This window comes from Protopterus annectens, chromosome 2.part1 (assembly GCF_019279795.1).
Source record: "Protopterus annectens isolate FY-2018-M chromosome 2.part1, PAN1.0, whole genome shotgun sequence".
Classification (NCBI taxonomy): Eukaryota; Metazoa; Chordata; order Ceratodontiformes; family Protopteridae; genus Protopterus; species Protopterus annectens.
The window spans coordinates 1462582507-1462600395 of NC_056729.1; the positions used below are offsets into that span (position 1 = coordinate 1462582507).

Here is a 17889-nt window from a genome sequence, read left to right on the forward strand (position 1 = left end):
GTAATCAGAGGAGCTTTGTTTTCTTAGTATTCAGTAGGAGCTCAGCATTAAGCCAGCCTTCGGTGGAGGTAAAGTTTGCTAGGCTATATGTTGAAGATGGGACATAGTTTTGGTAAGTATATGAGGGTTGCATATTGGATTAAATAGGCATGTTTATATGTAGGTTATTAATGAAAATAAAATGTGGAGGACCCAGAATAGTTCCCTGGGACACCATGATAGAGACCGTTAGGAAAGCTGAATGGGCACTTTGCCATTTGATAGACTGTTGTCAGTCCGAGAGGTAGCTATTGAACCATTGTATTAGTGGAGCTAAAAGACAGAGAGATGATGACTGTCGTAATAGTTTGGGATGAGAGAGTATCAAAGGCTTTTGAAAAGTTGAGAAGTAAGGTAGAAACCTGGGCTGCCATTCTTTTCTGCCTGATTAATGGTGCTGTCAAAGTTGAAAAGGACAGTGATACTACTGTGTCCTTGGCAAAAGCTGTACTGAGTGGGAGTGAGAAGCTGATGGTCAGATATGCCAGAAGTAGGCTGTGGACACATTTTTCTATGATTCTGGATAAAGGAGGCAGTTTTGTAAATCTTCTAAAGTATTACAATTTTTGTAGTGTTTCCACTCATGTAGTGGGTGAATAAATTATTTTTTCCAAAGGAATGGGACAGTGGAGACACTAATGGATCTATTTATTAAAATGGATACAGGGTGGGGTTCTTGCATCAGCAGTAAATTTGAGGTACTCTGTAGGAAAGTTTTATGGCTCAACAGTGGTGGGTTTTGGTTTTGAGCTTTTATAGAGTAGGTTGATTCAGCTTATAGTGTGAGTGACAGATTGGTCGTTTGCATGACAGTTGAGTTAGTGGATGAATTATTTTCTTTTAAAGTGGTTCTTGTATCAATTAAATAAGAGTTGAATTTAGATGCAGTTTGTGATGATGTGCTGTTAGGTGATGGATTGGAATCCATCATGTGTTAGAATACATTTCCCACAATAATGGTCCATTTAATCAGGTGTGTAAGTCATGCTGTTTACTATTCTAACAGTTGCCTTGAGATTCTGTTCGAGAGTTGTATTTTAGTGAATTTTTAAATTGTTTAGTAGTTTCTAGGTGTTTAATCCTGGTAGTCTAGTGGTTTTAGGTTGCTGGTCCTAGTCCAGAGAGGGCTAATTTTTTTCCAGATTGTCAAGTTAAGGTAACACTGCTGCCCTTGGAACTTTTAAGAACTTAGTGGTTTTCTTCAATGTTAACTTTTCTTTTAACAATTGGACAGTAACTGTGTTTTTGGGTCTTGTGAGTAAGTGTACTAAATAGAAGGGTTGGCCTGTTTGTCATAAGTAGCCAGTTAATGTTATTGAGTAGCGTAAGGTTCCTCCGTATGTTCAAAAAAGCAGTAGACAATTTGATAAAGCAGATTTGAGAGAGACTGGAAGAGGGCAACTGGAGATGAGGCAGTCCAGTCAGTAGGTGGATGGATTGTACAAGAGAAGACCAGTGGCAGTCGGGCATGACCATCAAAGAAGGCAGGAGGGTGACACTGAATCTAGAGAAGTGGTGATAGTTGACACTCAACCCTATGTAAAATTAGAAAAAAGGATGCTGGTAATGATGATTGTGCATGAATTTTTAACTTTATACAGGGAAGGGCTTAAAAAGAAGCAGCAAGCCCCTTCTGCAGGTGTGCGGAAACTGCAGCTATACAGAAGGCAGTTTTCACTATGCTGGAAAATTGCAGTTGTAGCAGCACATTTTCTTGATGAAATGCTAATATTTAAGGAGAAGCTTATTGTTTGCTCTTTGCTCTTCTCATTTTCCTCCATCCACACACACACGTACTCCTAAACATGTATATATGGAAACTTGCCCCAAAAGAATGACTTTTGTCTGCAGATGTTGAGTGGCTGAGGCCATCCAGTTTGCCATTATTCCTTACCTTTATTTCCTCACAATTGGCTGCAGGCTGTTTTTTTGTATTTTAACATGGTGTTAAAAGTAAAAGTTCACTTGATTGCATTTGACTATAAAGCCAAAAGCCAGAACAGTGCTATTTTATGTGTAATTCTTACACTCCTGTACTGAAAGTTCTGTAATGTCTGTAAAGGAAATGTGCAGGCACGTCTATAAAGAGGTTTAGATGTGTTGTTTTATTTTGTGAACCAACCATAGTGGCCTCAACAACTGATTTTACCTCCCTGAAGTCATAGCCCTCCTTGTAAAGTTTTAAGTTTCCACTCCACTGATTCCAACCCTTTTGACTCTGCACTGTAAGGATACCCCCCCCCCCCGCCTTGGAGCTTCCTTCAGTGAGGACATGATAGTGTTTCTCAACCTTTAGTGTGATCCTGTGCCATTGGTATGAATTTGGTTAGAAGCCAGCTGTAATTCCATGTCAGTAGGTCAGCTTGGTCAAGGTCGGAGCCCCTTGGAAAGCCTAGTAATGTTACCTGCATTTAGCAAATGGTGGTTATTCAACCGTAAGTAGCATAAGTGGCAGTTGTGCTACTTCTGCATATCCAATTTGCATGCTGTAAGTAATCATTATGGGGAGATGATCAGTTCTGCATATCTGAATCATTTTATGCACGAGACGCTTAACATCTTCATTCCAGATCCCAATTCAAACAGGTGAATTATACGTTCTGGCACTCACTCTTTCTGGAGCACTTTTTTTTTCTTTGTTGCGCAATACTGTCCTCTTAATAGTGTAAATATTGGCTTCTTACAAGTGTAATTAGTAGTTACCATGAAAATGTTCATTTGTGCTATTTCACTTTCTTGCCAGAAATTAAATGGAGACTTACAACCTTCCCATACTCAAGAGGCTATGGTGTTTTTTGGTGTTTGTTGCTTTCTGCTTGTGCATTAACTCTGTTTGATATTGCAGCACACAAGCTCTCACTTCAGCATTTCTAGGAATTTTGTAAAATCAAGTGTTTTGCATCAAGACTGCCTGTATACATGACTGACCGATGCATGTTTCCTGCTCCCATCCTACCACAGTCTTTCTTTAATTCTCATTTCCCCCTCTCCAGAAGACAATTCCTTGGAACATTCATTGAACATTTGGCACACCTGTCATCTGCTGCCATCAAGGATTGATGGCATTGTTAACTTTTTTTAAACACTGTAATGGAATTCAGTGCTTTGGAATGTTTAGGCATTACTTAAGTACAGCAGTCTGATACTATTTGAAGCAAGTCCACTGCAAGTGCTGGTGCATCTTTGATGTTGCATTTCAGATTCTTGATTCCTTGCCTTGATAAATTGTTTGGTTAAGATGGACTGATGTATCTTCCTGCACTTTAAATGCACTTCCAAGTTAACTGCTGTTACTCCACCTGTGCTTCTAGCAGCCGCTTTGGATTTTTTGGGACCGATTGATAATGTGATACTTGGGTAAAGTTTGTTAAAAGTGATTGATTGTAGCATGCTAGTGTAACTTGCTGTTGCATTCCTGAAAAAAGCAAAATAAAGGTTGCTGCTATGTAAGTAATCATTGCCAGACCTCCTTGCCTTTCTGTTGTGGGGGGGGGGTACACACATCATATGTCCCTTGTTCCCTTCCAGCTGCATCTTGGTAAATGTGCACACACTCGCTCACTTCTAATCCTGCTGATATGCAAAATTACTTCTGAGAGGTACCGGTTTGTTTCTGTCCTAGGTAATAGATTAGTAAAGCACTTGTTGGTTAAGTAATTGTCTTGATTCATGTGTTTAAACATTTAAATACATTTCAAAATGTAGCAACATAAATTAAGTCATAACTTTTGTAAAACATGACTTGTATGTTTGCTGAAAGTGCTGAGTATGCAGCATATAAAGTTGTGCCTCAGCAGTGCATTAGGTACAAGTGTTTAGTTTCCATCTTCATGGAGACAGTCATTTGGATGTTTGAAATGTTTCTTTTGAGGCAAATCAGCTGTTCAAAACCATTCAGCTGTGTATGTGCTAAATTGAAATGTGTTTGAAGAATGTTCCCTTTTTCAGCACAGACTTGATTGTTTTCCCTTGCTTGACTGCTCTTTAGGCAAAGAAATCAGAATCTAAGAGGACACCAGAAAAAAATGCTAAGAAGACACCACAAAAAGCTACTAGGACCTCACCAAGGATCTCACCAAGGAAGTCTGGAAACAAGAAAATGACCACCCCTTCCAAAGAAAGCAAAGAATCTTATAAACCCGATAAAGGAAAGAGCTTTGGAATGAAGAAAGTGTTATTCTGTAAAAATGAACCTGATGAGAAGCAAACTAAACAACAGGATGAAAATTTGGGAGAGGATTCCTGCATGGCGAAGGAAGACGGTTTATTGTGGGTGGATAAGTACAAACCAACATCTCTAAAAGCTGTCATTGGTCAACAGGGTGAACAAAGCTGTGCCAGTAAGTTGCTTCGCTGGCTTAGGAACTGGCACAAAAACAATTCTGGCAAGCCAAAGGCAGTTGGTAAGACTTATTAGTCGTTTTTCTAATGTGATACTGCTGTGTGATACTGTTGTGTCTTTTTCCAAGATAGTGGATGAATAATACTGGGACAGCATGGATGATTAACTTCCATGAGGTCTTTATTTCGAATAATACATGAGGTGTAGCTTCCTGTGTTATGCTCATTAGCACTTAAAGATGAATTCCTCACATATGACCCCCCCCCTTTTTTAGTTGTCATCTGTTGGTAAGCCTGTGAAGTAGGATACATCCCATTATTGGTTGTAATGTATTACAAACAGTCTATGAAGCAGGATGCACTGGGTATAATATATTACATATAGTCTATGAAGTATCATGCATTACATTATACCACATAGATCATTTAAAATTGACCTTTAATTCGGTGGTAAGTATGCCCTAGGAATTTTACCGGAACAGAATAATTATACTTGTTCATAAGACATTTTAAAAATAGTTTTCAGCCTTCTGTTCAGCTTTAAACATATTTCTGTGTTTTTAAGCAGTATTCCAAATGTGGAACACTGTGATTGCCTCTTCACTTGAGAGGGACGCTTCTTGCAGCATTGCAACTTCTCTTGAACACAACTTGAGGAGCTTCTGTCAGCAGCTCTTTATTTTCTCCATTCTCAAAAACTTTTCTCTAGCTTGTAAATCAGGTAAGCTGTAGTTGCACTCATAATATATTTAATGAATGTGCTAATTTGTGTGCAACATTTCCTTTACTTAGTAGTCGATTCTTTTTGACCTTCTGCCCCATTAACATTTGATTTATGAGAGGTTGTATCCCTGAACTGAAGTATTCCTACATACATTCTAGTTTGATGGACAGCCACTGTAAATTTTCCTGCAGCTCTTTCCCAGGAGATTCTCTCAGGTTTCTAATAACTTGATGGGAATGGACCCCATTCCTAAGTCAGGGTATAATTAAAGCCATGAAATTATTGTTTCGGTCTTTGATGTTAGCCAGGGTGTTCTTTGCAGCAGCCGCAATGTGCCCAAAATTGACGACTTCAATTCATACAGTTACAAGTATAGGTAGCATATCTAAATATGACTGTAGATTCTTATTAGACCCATTGCTCCTACTACTATAGGACCTGCTTTGGTATCATTTTTCCATAGTGCTGTCATTTCTGCCTGCAAATCCTGATATTTTATAACTTTGTGTTTCTTTGTAAGTGAGACACTGTAATCGCTAGGTGTAGAAATTTCAGTGATCGATGCTGCCTTTGTCTTTTTTTTTGATGGACTACTGCATCTGGTTTTCTTGCATCTGTTTTTTGAACTGTTGGTAATGGGTGATCCCATGTGATGTACACGTCATTCTGTAATGCTTCGCTATTTATGTATTGTAGTGTTTGCATAATCCCCAATGCAACAATCTTATATTATTTTGCCTTTCATTGTACACCTCTGCCATGAGTATATCACACCCAGCATCAAGATGTGCAACAGTTTCCAATTCTGTGTTACAGAACCTACATTTGTCTGTTTCACATGTTCATTGGACTTTGTAAACCAATGTGTAGAGTCCAATGTCATGGACTGCCATTATTCATCTTTCATCCTTTGGTTTTAGCTTACCGACATTCCTGCATCAAATCATGATCAACATGAGGTTGTATGCGATATCTATACTTTCCACTATATTTATGACTTTTTCACATTTCTTTCCTTTCTCGTCTGATCTTTTTCCTTGTATTCTTTTGCATTTTGGAACATTTTGTTTTTTGTCTACTTCTGTTTTGATTTCCATTCCCTCTTGACACTGGAATGATTCTGCTAAACTAAGCAGAGGTCATCTTAGACTCTTGTACTCAAAGTTTAAACTTTCACTATGTTTGGATCTGACAAGGTCAGCAGATATGTATGTAGTCCCACGACTACAGATCTGTACATGTAATTAATTTCAAGGAGGTCCATACCTCCTTCAGAGTGTGGAATATATAATCTTGGTATATGCTGACTTTTGTATATCATTTGGATAAGTGTGAAGCTTTTTCTTGTTTTTCTATCCAACTGGTCCAGTACCTTTAGGGACCAGTCAGTTGCACCAAAACTGTAAATTAGAACAAGAGCAGTGAATTGGTTTATAGCCTGGACTTTATTCCTGAATGTTAGGGCGGTTTTCAATGTTAATTTTATTCTAACTCCATTGTAGCAATGTTTCCTTTTCATGACAATTCTACACTGTCATTTTTTCCAGTCTTGACACCAGTGCTCCTACCAGGTTTGGGCATTTTTTTTATCCTGGGACTTTTGCATCCAGCTTTTTTTTTATTTATTTATTTTTTTTTTAACTTCTGTCCATGATACATGCCATGTGAAATAAGTCTGTATGTCAGTGTTGTCCACCAAGTGAAGGTACTTGCAAAGAGTTGAGGATGAATTCACTTCCAATAAATTCCGGTCTCATTTTCTTGCCAATTTCATCTGTCTCCACTCCCTGTTTGGATAATTCGCTGCAATTCAAATTTCTTTAGACAGACTCTTAAGATGCCCATACTAAGTATGCAGCTTTGTTTTAAGTCTTCCAAGGTTAATAATAATTTTATCTAAAAAAATTTTTGCATGGCTTTGCTACAAGTGAGTGGAATGCTTTAGATTTCAGCAAAGGTGATTCATTGGGGTGGCCTAATGGTTAAGGTGTTTGCCTTGCAAACACAAGGTGCAGGGTTTGAGTCTCACAAGGTATAATTGGCTAGGCTTAAAATGGCTCACAAGGGCAGTTAGCTTAGTACTAATCTATGAACCTAATCTATGAACCTATTGTCCGTGTGCACAAGTATGTTGTTATGGGATTAGTAACATTATGGCTTGTAAAATGGAGTTCAGATTTTCAGCCAAGGTGCCACTATGGAGACTAAATAGTTTAATAAGATCTCCCCAAAAATGCAGTAGTGAAATATAAATTCTGGGACTTCTTAAATTAAGCTTCTGCCACCAGTGATCTGTCTCATAAATATGTACCAATTGCTTTCCAAATTTTTGATGCGCCTCTCAGAGATCGAGCCATTGCTATTTATATTTGAGTCAAAATTTTGTTATATGTCAATAATATGGTATATGTAATTGTTTTAACAGTACCATGGGTCTTAAGGGTCAAGTCTTTACAAGTAGATGCTCATATTTTATATCCATTAACAGCAATAGTGATATTGTAGTGCATGGAGCACTGCAATTATGTATTTAAAATGGAGGAAGAAGATAAACTTGTTAAGCTATTCCCTAGTGTTATACCCAATCTTAACACTTACAGGTGCTTAATAAAAGATGCCTAAGCACTATTAAGATCATGTCTCATGCTAGGTCGTAAGAATGGACAGTATCGGATGGCAATGAATAGCAGTATAAGGCTAAAATGCTTTTAAAAAGTGTTAGAACTTCACTTTGCCACTCTTTAAAACTGGAAAGTGTGGCAGAACAAAGTATCCTAACCGCTTTTAAAGCCATCATTTGACAAAGGATCACCTCATTTCAGCCTGCTGTCTATACCTCTCATCTGTCCTTAATTGTGCTTCCTATTTGCTCTCTCCCTCCCCAAATTTTTGATTTTCTGGTAATTCACAGAGGAGTTAGTCATTGTCAGGCAGTAAAGTTTTGTACTACTTTTTTGTTTAGAAAATGCATGTTGATGCAGAACCTTTTGTTCTATTAAATTCTAAGTCAGAGCAATATTTAAAAGATGTCCGTAATTTTTTTATCCTTTGTGCCCCCCAATTATTTTAGTTTTTTCCCAGAATTCGTAAGCAAAGAGGTTGAGAGGCATGCTGCTCTCTGTTTCACGGTGCTAAGTGCTTTACTGGCTTTCAAAGCCAGTAAAACATGCTGCTGCACTTTATCTCTGTCTGTAACTGGTAGTACATGGAGCAGCTAAGGCGGCATGCACTTCAAGAAAATTATAATCGGGTCATTGATCACAACCTTTTTAATTCTATGTTCTCAACATGCATGCCAAGAAGTTTACCTCAAGCAAAGCTTTGGAATATATATCTAAAATACATAAACTGGTTATGATTGGGGTGACGGGTATAATCATCTGGGATATTAACACCATAGAGTTGCTCTTGATTGTTATTACCAAAGTTAATAATACCATATTTCTGCATATTAAATTATATTTTGTGCCAAATAACCCATTTGAAAAGATTATCCAGTTAAGCTTCTAAAACACTTTTATCCATAATATTGAAGATTCATAGGTTCATAAGTTACTAGACTGTTGATTTATTAGGTCATTTGCTGTCTATACAGCACAAATTCCACTAACTCCCACTTTCCATGAGGGATAGAGGAACCAGTCTTGTGTTGAATTTACAGTTAATTTATGTAGGTTATGAGTTAGAGGGATGTATACTGGCAGCAGATTCTGTTTGTTACAATGTAGGATTAAATATTTTGAGCGGATGTTCATGGTGATGCAGGTTTTGCAAATTTGTTGGAGTTCACACAGGACTGGTCACTTGAGGCCTTGTAGACAAGTCAGAGGTCACCCTTTAAGAGTCTTTATAAGGCAGAGAAAAGCAAGCATATTTTAAAGTAATGTCTCGAGTGCCTTTAATTCATTCCCTTCATCCTGTTGAGGAATTGCGAGGGATTTTCAAGTTAGATAACGTGCTGGACAGATATTTAACAAAGGGAGCATTATTCTGTTGTGGGTATAATGAGGGAATAGTAGCGAGAGAGAACTTGCTTGGTACTAAAAGTTTTCCCTTTGAATACCACCTGGTTTAGGTAGGATGATATTCCTTTGACTACCATATTTCTGCTGTTGTCAGAGAGTTTGTCTACAAAATTGCAGAGATCCCTAATGTCCATTTCTTTTTAAGGTGAGGAGGGTCATCTATGTAGATTGTGCCTGGGTGTTCATGCTTCCTAAAGGACAGAGTACTACACTTTTTAACATTTAGTTTTTGGCCTTGTTCCTGGTCCTCTGGTTAGTTGATGGCTCCAAGTTTGCAGTCATCTACAGAGCCTTAACATCAACTTTAACCTCGGAAAAGTAAATACGAAATAAACACATCCCTAGCATCAGTCTGTGGAGACTTCTATAGTAGTGAACATTTTAGAGGACAGCATGGCCCCAGTCCTGATTGATTTCTGTCGCTGAGGCAGCTTGCTGTCCAGCAGGTTATATAAGGGTTTGTTTTGTTTAGTTTGTAGATAATGTCAGAGTGTAGAATTGTATCCAAGGCCCTGGCCAGGTCAAGATAAAGTGGTGTGTATGGATTTGACCCCCAGTATTAATGCCTCCCTGATTTTTTTTAAAGAAGCCTACTAAGGTTAGTAGGCAGGATCTTTCTTTTACAATCCCAAATTGGTTTGGGTACAGGGGTTATAAACTGCCAGTTTCTTCGAGTTCCATCATGATGTGCTGTATTACCTTACCGATGAGGCTGGTAAGGCTTATTGATCTGTAGTTGTAGGGTTAGTTGTAGGTCCATCCTTGTGAAAGGGGATACCACAACTTTTCTGCACACTTTTGGCACATAGCCAGTTTCAAGGCTGAGGCTAAATAGATTTATTAGTGAAATGATGTGACTGCTCTTCATACTGAAGAAAGCCAGCAGGCACATGGTCTGGATCCACAGGACTAGCGTTCTTGGCTTTGGACTGTGACTTAGGTCCTTATCCAATAAAATCTGCAGGGGTGGGCGCAGACATGTTGGAGTGGGGTGGGGTAAAAGACCCAGGTGTGAAGTTTGATCTAAATATTTCTGAGAGTATGTTGTGCCATCATGGGCCGAGTAGGTGTTATTGTTGTGTACAAGTTCAGTGCAGTGTTTGGTATTGCTCCTAAGGATGCTAACATAGATGCAAAAGGTGTGACCTGCTACTGATAAACCCATATTGATTTGTCAGTGCGGTAATGAGTTCCCAATTACATGGGTGCCTGGACACTGCATATCTCCACTTTTAAAGATTTGCACTGCAGCTGCCATTTTGAATAGTTCATGAACAAAACTACTCTGTAGTGAACAGTTTTAAGAGTGTTGAGGATAAGCTGCCTCCTAGTCTTTTTTTATATAAATTTCAGCTACACCATGTGGGTCTAAAGATTTTAAACCATTAAAAAACAGAGTGTTGATGGAGAAGTACAGAGAAGGTCAGAAGGGGTTGCATTGTGTCTTTGTGGATTTAGAGAAAGCATATGACAGGGTGCCTAGAGAGGAGTTGTGGTATTGTATGAGGAAGTCAGGAGTGTCCGAGAAGTATGTAAGAGTGGTACAGAATATGTACGAGGGTAGTGTGACAGCGGTGAGGTCTGCAGTGGGAGTGACTGATGCATTTAAGGTGGAGGTGGGATTACATCAAGGATCAGCTCTGAGCCCTTTCTTATTTGCAATGGTGATGGACAGGTTGACAGACGAGATCAAACAGGAGTCCCCGTGGACTATGATGTTTGCAGATGACATTGTGATCTGTAGTGAGAGTAGGGAACAGGTGGAAGAGACCCTGGAGAGGTGGGGATATGCTCTAGGGAGAAGAGGAATGAAGGTCAGCAGGACCAAGAATATATATGTGTGTGAATGATAGGGAGGACAGAGGAATGGTGAGGATGCAGGGAGTAGAGATGGCGAAGGTGGATGAGTTTTAAGTACTTGGGATCAACAGTTCAGAGTAATGGTGATTGTGGAAGAGAGGTGAAGAAGAGAGTACCGGCAGGATGGAGTGGGTTGAGAAGAGTGTCAGGAGTGATTTGTGACAGACGAGTACCAGTAAGAGTGAAAGGGAAGGTCTACAAGAGGGTAGTGAGACCAGCTATGTTAAACGGGTTGGAGACAGTGGCATTGACAAAAAGGCAGGAGTCTGAGCTTGACGTGGCAGAGTTGAAGATGTTAAGATTTGCACTGGGTGTGACGAGGATGGACAGGATTAGGAATGAGTATATTAGAGGGTCAGCCCAGGTTGGAAGGTTTGGAGACGAAGCCAGAGAGGCAAGATTACTTTGGTCTGGACGTGCTGAGGAGGGATGCAGAGTATATTGGGAAAAAGATGCTAAGGATGAAACTGCCAGGTAACAGGAAAAGAGGGAGGCCTAAGATAAGGCTTATGGATGTGGTGAGAGAGGACATGCAGTTGGTTGGTGTGACAGAGCAAGATGCAGAGGACAGGAAGAAATAGAAACAGTTTATCTGCTGTGGCGACCCCTAACAGGAGCAGCCGAAAGAAGGAGGAAAAACAGTCTTAGAGAAGGTGAGTAACATGCTAGGGCAGTTGTTCTCAATTAAATTGAGAGGACAATCCTGTAAGTATCCTAGTAAACGTATTCAGGGTCCCACAATGAACACTAAAAACAGTAGCAGTTTCATTTTGCATTTTTCATCTCGCCCTTCCTTCATTGATATTGGCCTGGCCTTGTGCCACATCTGTGCCATATGCCCCCTCCCCCGCCAAACTTTATTATGGTAATCGGAGCTGGTCACAAATTGCAGGCAGCTGGGCTTGGCACATCTGCACTTCCATATAGGGAGGAGTGTGTTACTATGACCTACCCTGTTACTCCCCCTCCCATTTATGGCACCATGGTATTGTCCTGGGGGGGGGGTGGGTGCTATGTAGGATCTGCTGCATATTGCCCAAACCTCCACGGCAGCTCAACCAGTCCCCTTTGTCCTCTGCTGATGATGCCACCTCTGGCATCATCCCTACCCTCCACTAGAAATCAACATCTGGAGATGCCAACATTCCACCCTGTCTCTGTCAGTTGCCTGAGACACTAATCTAACCCAGATCTCCTACAAATGAGGGGCTAAAAAGTGGTAGCAATTTCTAATGTTTTTAATCACTGTATTGCACTTCAGGGTTGTAAGTGGTACCTGAGTGACTGCCGTTATCCATAACATAAGAATGTCTACATGTTACACTTGTTTAGGTGCATAAATGGTCTCCTTTCAACAGGGTAGAAGAGCTAAAACTTTAGTGGTATTTATATTAAAATGGCTAAAAACCAGTACAAGATATTAATCATCCTGATGGGAAATGTAATATGCTGTTCAGAATAGAACTTGGCGATAATTTCCAACAGCTTATGGTCTTTATGTCTAGATGAAAAACCAAGAAAACCAAAAAAAAACACTAAAAATCAAGAGAAAAATGAGTTGAATGGTAGGAGAAAGCTGAAATAAGCAAATACGAGTAACGTAATGCTAAAGCAACTAAAAACTTTAATATGGTAAGCGCTTTCGGTGGTAATAATATTCCCAAAGGGCTTAGACAGTGGCGCTTCCCTGCAGGTTTAATTGCTGAATCTGTTTTTCATAAGGAACTTTTAGCATTATTTGACAGGCAAGCAGCTGAATTCATTAAAACTTTGGTCAATTTTTATAATACTGAAAATTGCTACTTTTAAAACTGAACTTGAAATAATGGAACATTCTATTTGTGGGGATCACAACTTTGAACAGTATAAATATGACTATTGAATCTGTCCTCCAGCACGTTCTATTAATATAGGTTCATAGGTTCATACTAGGCTATCTGCCCAAGGGCATTTATAAGCCTAGCCCATAGTTATTTGGCTTTCGCCACCCCTTTAGTTTGAATAAAACTATGCCTATTATTTTGCTGTGCCTCTGTCAAGCAGTGACACTGAAGTAATCCCTGGGGTATATCTGCGATCCCCCATCCATTGGTCAAGATTCCTCTTGAACAAGGCCAGCGAGGTGCTCTGCCTCACATGTACTGGGATTTTGTTCCACAGCATAGGGAGTCTCTGGGTGATGAGAATTTATTCAAGTATTGATGCTACCATTAACAAACTGTTAGCCACTAAAAAGAAAAAAATTGACAGATGTACAGGCTTATGTCCATAAGGCATACCCTGCCCCCCCCCCCCCCCCAGTTACCCACATGAATGGTATTCAAGATTATATGGGTTCTAGACCTGGCTTTGTATCTAATAGCAATGGTCCCAATAACTCCTGCCGCCATAATGCTCACCTGGAAGAACCTTTACGTAGAAGTGAAAGAATAAGAAATAACCAAACACAACTTAACCAGCAGCAGTTGAATGATGTTAATGGCTCTAGTTCAACTGCTAATAACCAGGTTTTTCAAGTGGACAGGGATTCAAACCACAACGATCAGAACAACCAATCGAACCCGAGACGGCAAGGGAATTGGAAGAACAATCGGAGGAACAAGAGGAGGAGATAACACCAATTACACCTAATGAACCAGAAATTTTATTGAGCACACACAGTGACTTTAAAATTTTCAGTTATACTGCTATAACTGTAGATCAAAATATGGTTGATTTCTTTGCTAAAGGTCTTTCCTTTGTCCCTCATCAAAAAACTAATTTTGTAAAAATAATAGTCGATCTTAAAATGTACGTGCGCAAATTGAATTTAGCAGTTCTGATGGGGACCAATTCTACAGTTGTGAACTCTCTACGAGTCTCTAGCTTGTTTAACCCTCCACTTGTACCCACATTAATGTCCTTTGAAAAAATGTGTGAGGTAGATTTAAGGAGACTATCGGATAATGATATGCATGTTAGATTAATGCACACTTTTATTTCTGAGGACAAACAATACATTGATTTGATACACAATTGTGGTATTAGAGTTATGAAGCCGGACAAGGGAGGGGGCATCGTGTTTATGAATCAGTCTAATTACATTAGTAAGATGTGTGAACACATGGATACGGAGGTATATAACCCTGCTAGTTTACATCAGGTTAATACTGCATACAGGCACATTAGAACTGCTCTTGATTTATTTCTGGAAGGGTCTATTGATATAGACATCTTTCAGTATCTGTCTATGGCTGCACCTAGAATTCCTACTATTTTTGGGACCCCAAAACTACACAAGGATATCAGGAACCCCCCTTTTAGACCCATTGTTGATGGTAGGGGTTCGATTACTTTTGCTTGTGCTAAATTGGTAGATAGTATTCTTAAACCACTTATTAACCAGGAATTACAAATATGTCATGATTCATGGAGTTTCCTGGATAATATTAACAACTTGGAGTATAAGGACAACAATATTTGTGTTACGATTGATGTAAAAGATCTATACACAGTTATCCCCCACCAATTGGGTATAGAATGGGTGAGAGAATTTATGTTGTACAAGAATGTAGAGCATGATAAAATACGTTTGGTTGAAACACTTTTGGATCTGATTCTTTCTAATAACTATATTATGTTTGATAAGAATATATTTTTACAAAATAAAGGGGTAGCCATGGGGTCCCCATGTGGTGCCAGTTTCGCCAACAGTGTCATGGCATATTGGGAACATAATTTTTTGTTCCCTGATAGCGTTTTTCAGGAAAATGTACTATGGTACACCAGATACCAAGACGACATGTGTCTGGTATGGCAAGGTGATATCCAGTGGATTGAAGGATTCATACAACATATTACCAACAAAACCAATTTTTTTGAATTCACTTATCAAGTAGGGATCGATAGTATAACATATCTGGATGTATAACTGACTAATGACAGCTATAACAAGCAGTATAAAGCTACCATTTATAGGAAACCTACCTACTCTAATGCCTTCCTGCACTACACTAGTGAGCATCCATATCACCAGAAAAAGGCAGTTGTTAAAGGCCAGTTGGTGAGAGCTGCATGAATGGTTACTGAAGATGTCGACTTTGACTTAGAATGCAACAAGATGAAGTCCATGTTCATAAGTAGGGGGTATCCTATCAAACTATTTCTAGAAACACTTACAGAAGTTAAAGATAAGAGATCAACAGGTTGGTTTAAACCTATTTTAACTAGTAGAGTACACAAGGATGGCATTACTACCAACACTAATTTAATTACACGACAGCATGACAAAAACGATGACGGTGTCACGTTATTACATCTTAGTTTCCTATCTACTTTTTCTGCTGACACGGCAAGAGTCAAAGAGATTTTTATAAAGAATTGGGCATTAATTTTGGAAGAACCGTCCATTTGCACTAAGCTAGGTATCAGACCCCGCTTTACTTTTAGAAGGGGTTTTAATCTTAAAAGCTTGTTGAAAAGGCATAAGAATGAGCATATAGTTACGAACAAGCGGGTACATAAAGGTATGCGTAAATATGGGCATTGCACACAGTGCAAATACATTCAAGTGACTACTGACATCAATATTAATAACAAACAGTACACAATAAACGGCTCCTTTAATTGTGAGTCCAAAGCTGTAGTATATGCAGCTTGCTGTCAGGTTTGTCCCTCATTTTATATAGGTAAGACCGAGCGGAAACTAAAACAAAGAATATACGAGCATTGTTATGCTGTTAGTAAAGGAGATGTTAACAGTGCTCTTGCTCGGCATATTTTACAATTTCCAACACATGAGTTTTTATTTTTGGTTGTACACCAAACACTTTTGGACCTGAGAGGGGGGCCTTGGCAACTTTTATTAGAACAAAATGAGTTGTATTGGCAAATCAAAACGGCTGCATACATTTTCCCTGGTTTAAATGAATTTGTGTCTATTAAAAGCGTGTTAAAATTAAGAGCTTTAAATAGATAACATATTAATTTTGCATAAAAGGTTTCGAATTTTGATATTGTACTACTTTGTTGATCAAGTTTGAAACATAGTAATATTTACATAGTTTCATATATATATATAAAAATATGGACTTTGTTTTTGGTCATATATTCAGTATTATTATGATCAGACTTTAGTCTCTAACCAGCATGCAATTATTTAATATATGTTTTACATATTACTATATTTTTTATGTGACTTTACTTAGCTAAATATCTTGGTTCTTATAGTAAACTTATGTCATTATCATATATTATACATTTTCAGTTTAGCCCTAGTAGCTTTTAAAATGTTATTTTGTAGTATAATATTTATATTTATATATGTTATACACATATATTTAATGTTATTTATAAATAGACTATTACGTATTCAACATTGCAACTTTTTAGAGCAGGTTTTATACTGTTTAAATATTGTATTTTTATATGGTTTTATTTTTATTGGTTGATTGAATGACTAATTGACAATTAACTACAAGCTATGTAAGTATCATTGTTATGTTGTTCTGGGTCTGAAGAAGGTGGAATATTATTACCACTGAAAGCGCTTACCATATTAAAGTTTTTAGTTGCTTTAGCATTACGTTACTCGTATTTGCTTATTTCAGCTTTCTCCTACCATTCAACTCATTTTTCTCTTGATTTTATGTCTAGATGAGACAGCTGATCAGTCTTGTGTACCCAGGGATTTTAGATGTCCAATGGCAATATGAAACAGACAGTGAAAACATTCCTAAATAATTGGGGAGGCGCAGTAGTGCAACGGTTAACATCGTCACCTCACAGCAAGAGGTTTGTCTGGTTTGATTCTCCACTAGGGTGCCTTCTGTGTGTAGTCTGCATGTCCTCCCTGCGTTTACATGGGTTTCCTCCAGGTGCTCCAGTTTTTTCTGACATTCCAAAGATGTGTCTGGACCATTTCTCCCTGGGCCTGCGCTGAAAATAGGTTCTGTCCTACTCAGACTTTCCCAGTCAACAAATGTTAAATAAAATTAAAAAAAAAAAAATCTTTCAGTTTTGGTGATGAACTTGAGCTCTTTTCAAATCCCACTACAGTATACACCGTGCTTGTCACATTGACACACATACCATAATTTTGATGGTATAACTGGAAAAAAAGATAATAAGGTTTTATGTCTATTAAATTAATATTCCCTGATCACCCCTTGAAGGTCTGTAATCATTATCTGTAAGTGGCAGTGAGGAGATATCAGTATACCAGTTTTCAATAATATTTCACCTTTTTTCCTGGTATGCCAAATTGTAAAGGTCAGATATTTTGCTGTCAACCTTACGTTTGGACTTCTACTGCATATAAGGCCTAGTGTCTGGCCCCACTGTCTGAGATCTTCTTCCTTCCCAGCTGAATGCCAGCATACGGGGATGTTGGCACTTTCCCCTTTTAAAGCCAATGTCTGCTGTCCATGACATCTTTAGTTCTTTCTTACTAGAGTTCTAGTTGACATGCTATGTAGTTGTTGTGTTATTTGCCATAGAGTACCGATAAGTACCCTGTACTAGTTTGTATGATGCTGTCACGAAGCACGCAAGTGGAACATAAACACCCTCAAGGACATCCACATGTAGTACAGTTTGTGTTTTCATCCAAACCTCAATGTTGCCTCCTGTGGAGACTGTGCTGGCTTTACAAAGAAGAATGAGATGAACTGAGGTAGCACTCAAGAGTTATGTGAGCAAGAAAAAAAAATGGAGCTGTATTCCAGATCACCACGTCTTTTGGTTGACAGCAGCCACTGCAATTGGACCCCCCCCCCATATGGCAAAAGAGAGACAGGAAGTACCAGTTCTAGTGAGACACTCACTCAGTCTCTAGCCCTGATGCCAACCCCATCTAAGTCCTCTGGCAAAACCATTTTGCAGGTTGGCACAAAGAATGCTTTGGTCACCTCATCCTGAGCC

The 17889-nt window shown here is 38.8% G+C and overlaps 1 protein-coding gene across 1 annotated transcript in view; it reads left to right on the forward strand.

The window, feature by feature from the left end:
• Positions 1 to 17889, forward strand: part of RFC1 (replication factor C subunit 1) — a 1497679-nt gene that overhangs the window by 813980 nt on the left and 665810 nt on the right. Inside the window, exon 11 of the mRNA XM_044063570.1 lies at positions 4028 to 4442. Within this exon, the coding sequence (XP_043919505.1) occupies positions 4028 to 4442 (415 nt within the window). The remainder of the gene's footprint in view (positions 1 to 4027; positions 4443 to 17889) is intronic.